Consider the following 2,929-nt stretch of genomic DNA (forward strand, 5'->3'; position numbering starts at 1 on the left):
CTATTCCTGATTCCAAGCCTTGAGCTCTACCCCGGGCCCAGGAGTTCTGGCCCTAACAGGTAAGTTTTTGGGGTATGTAGACATCCGATTTCTTTCTCAGCTCTTTACATTCATTTAAATCATAACCGACTGCGTTTACGAGAATGATCGTCGAGACGGGTACTATTGACATAATTCTGTGTGTATGTGTCTGTTCAAACATGAGGAGGAGATGCGGAAGACGAATCAACTCAGTGTTCGCACGCCATCTGAAACGCATCTCTCTGTGTGTGCGCGCACTTTGCACGTGTGCGGCAGAACTGAAGAGACGCTGCGCGAGATACAGCTTGTGCGCGCGCTTCTGGTGTGAGTCAGACAGCAAGACGAGACGGCAAAGAGTTGTTTTCTGCAACTTATTGCACTTAATAACTCTTTTCAACGTCAAGAAATTCTATGCTATATGCTTAAAACTAAAACTTTGACCTTTTGCAACGTTTTGATTTAAGTAGCCTATTATTAAAATGATAATGATATCGCACGCCGTTGCGATATGCATATTGCGATATTTACATTTGCGATATTTCGATATATCGTGCAGCCCTAGTTCTCTCTCATGGTGGTTGGACAGATAATGTGATTACTGATAGTGAATTGGCCGCGTTGATTATCTGTGCATGCTCCCGAAATTTGTTAATAAAAATCACTCAAATCAACAAATCAGGAGTTGTGCGTCTGCATGTGGAGAGCTGAAAGTCTATTCTAACATCCTTTTTTTCATTTGGGAGATCGTCTGAAGATATTCATTCACATCTTGGGATTCAGTAATAATATGTCATATAAACAAGTACAGAATATGTAAAAACTGACAGGTAAGCAACTAATCAGGAGAGTGTTTCCCAAAAGCATCGTTAGCCAACTATGGTTGAAAGTTCCATCGTTATCGGCATTACACGAGTCAGTTAAATGAGTCAGTGTTTCCCGAAACCATAGTTCCCACGAACATTCGCAAAAAGCAGCTGACAGCTCTCAGCCTGAGTTTAGAAGCATAGTTTCTTGTTTGTATGACGTGGACTTTATAAATCCTTATCTTAAGCAAAATAAGCAAGCTGACATTCAATACAATCTATATCTGAAATATACACCAAACTGAATTTGTCTTTTGGTTCTTAGATTTAAAGAGCAGTTTTTGAAGAATGTGCATGTGCATACAAAAAGCTTTTTGCTAAAACTTTAAATAAGTAAAATTAGCATAAATTATTTTTTAATAAATAAATAATTGATCACGTTCTAAAATGTTCTCTAATATGGTTAATAATAGTTGTTCATAATTGGGGGGGGGGGGCTGATATCAGTTTAGGCTTATTTAAAGCATCAATAATGGCTGTTTAATGTTAAATGGCCATATAAAATGATGTATTTTATATCCAGAAATCCAGACATATTGGGAGTGGGATCATATCTATGATACTGGCATTAGTACTTGGTATTCTGTTGAGAAAAATAAATAAATAAATGTATCTGCCTCTCCAGACTAACTCTATCACCTTTTCACTCACATAAAGAGAACATTTGATGCCTTTTAAATACCTCATCACTTTGAATTTAATTCTACCTGTACATATGGCATGTATGGCAATTTGAGTGAGTATAATAGCAAACAGGGCCAAGTATAATTAATTTTTTATTTTATGATATTTACACGTGATTTTAAACTTCTTTTACGTACCTCTTTGAGTTTTAATACATAGACTAAAGGATTGAAAAGAGGCGGCAATATAAGCATCAGTAAGGCAAAAACAACATACACATTCTCTGGGACTTCACTTGAGCCATATCTGCTGCACATGGAATCAAAAAATACAGTAAAACTACAATTTATCAATGAAAATAAATGTGGAACACATGTCTGCCAAAATTTTCTTCTGTTTTCTAGAGATGCTTTACATGCAACAATAAGTTTTATATAAGACACAATAATCAGAGCTGTAAGACAAACATAAAATAATAAAACAATCAATGCCATGAGGTTATTTATAACCACTGATTCACATGAGAGCTTTACTATTGACCAGTTGTCACAGTATAATTTGTCAATATGATATTTACACACAGCCAACCTATTTAACAACACAACTCCAATGAACATACAAATAAATGGTACAGTCCAACAGAATACAAGTAATATGCCACATGTATTTTTAGTCAGTTTTGAGTGATAGTCCAAAGGTTGACATATGGCCACATGTCTGTCAAATGCCATCACTGTTAATGTTGTACACTCACACATAGCTGAACTGTAGATCACAAAAGCTTGGAGGCCGCACATAAAAGAAGGAATCACATATGAATCCAGAATTAAATCATGCAGGAATTTAGGATAAAATCCTGTTGCTCCATATAAATAATTTATACATAAATTGCACAGAAAAATGTACATTGGTTCATGAAGGGCTCTCTCCAAAACAATGACCACACTGAGCCAAATGTTCATTACCAGTATCAAAGCATAAAGAAGCAAAAAGCATGTAAAATATATATGCCGATAAGATTTGGAGCCTCTTGGTTCCATCAGAGTGTAGATTGCAAAATAGGTCTTGTTGTCCATATTCTTTTAATGTTAATCCAAAAATTTGTATCTATACAAAAATCATGTTGATTTGATTCCTAAATGATTCCAAGTTGAGACCAAAAGTCATTGATCAACACTAACAGCAATATTCCAGCTTGAAAATATGACTCTAAAAATGACACACAATCTCTACAAACACATTTGGTAAACCGTTGTAGGTGAGTTGCTATCTTGTATGTTGAAAATCATGAAATGGAGGCACTGAAGTTAATTGATGTGCATATAAATAACTTTTATTGTGCTCTGGAAAATTCTCCGAGGTTCAAAATAAACCCCAGGGTTTCAATCAACTTTGCTAGTCTTTGTGCTGCTTTTCAGAAA

At 35.5% G+C, this 2,929-nt stretch overlaps 1 protein-coding gene across 1 annotated transcript; it reads right to left on the reverse strand.

Annotated features, from left to right (window-relative positions):
- Positions 1-1,660: 1,660 nt before the first annotated feature.
- On the reverse strand, positions 1,661-2,584 carry LOC107703498 (olfactory receptor 2A14-like). Its single transcript, XM_016506122.1, has one exon. The coding sequence runs from the start codon at positions 2,582-2,584 to the stop codon at positions 1,661-1,663; it is 924 nt and encodes a 307-aa protein (XP_016361608.1).
- Between the last annotated feature and the right edge of the window lie 345 nt (positions 2,585-2,929).

Source organism: Sinocyclocheilus anshuiensis, unplaced genomic scaffold (assembly GCF_001515605.1).
Source record: "Sinocyclocheilus anshuiensis isolate Anshui unplaced genomic scaffold, SAMN03320099.WGS_v1.1 scaffold330, whole genome shotgun sequence".
Lineage (NCBI taxonomy): Eukaryota > Metazoa > Chordata > Actinopteri > Cypriniformes > Cyprinidae > Sinocyclocheilus > Sinocyclocheilus anshuiensis.

Coding starts and splice junctions, on each gene's coding strand:
- LOC107703498 (XM_016506122.1), bottom strand. CDS start 2,584: ATGGACAACAAGACCTATTTTGCAATCTACACTCTGATGGAACCAAGA.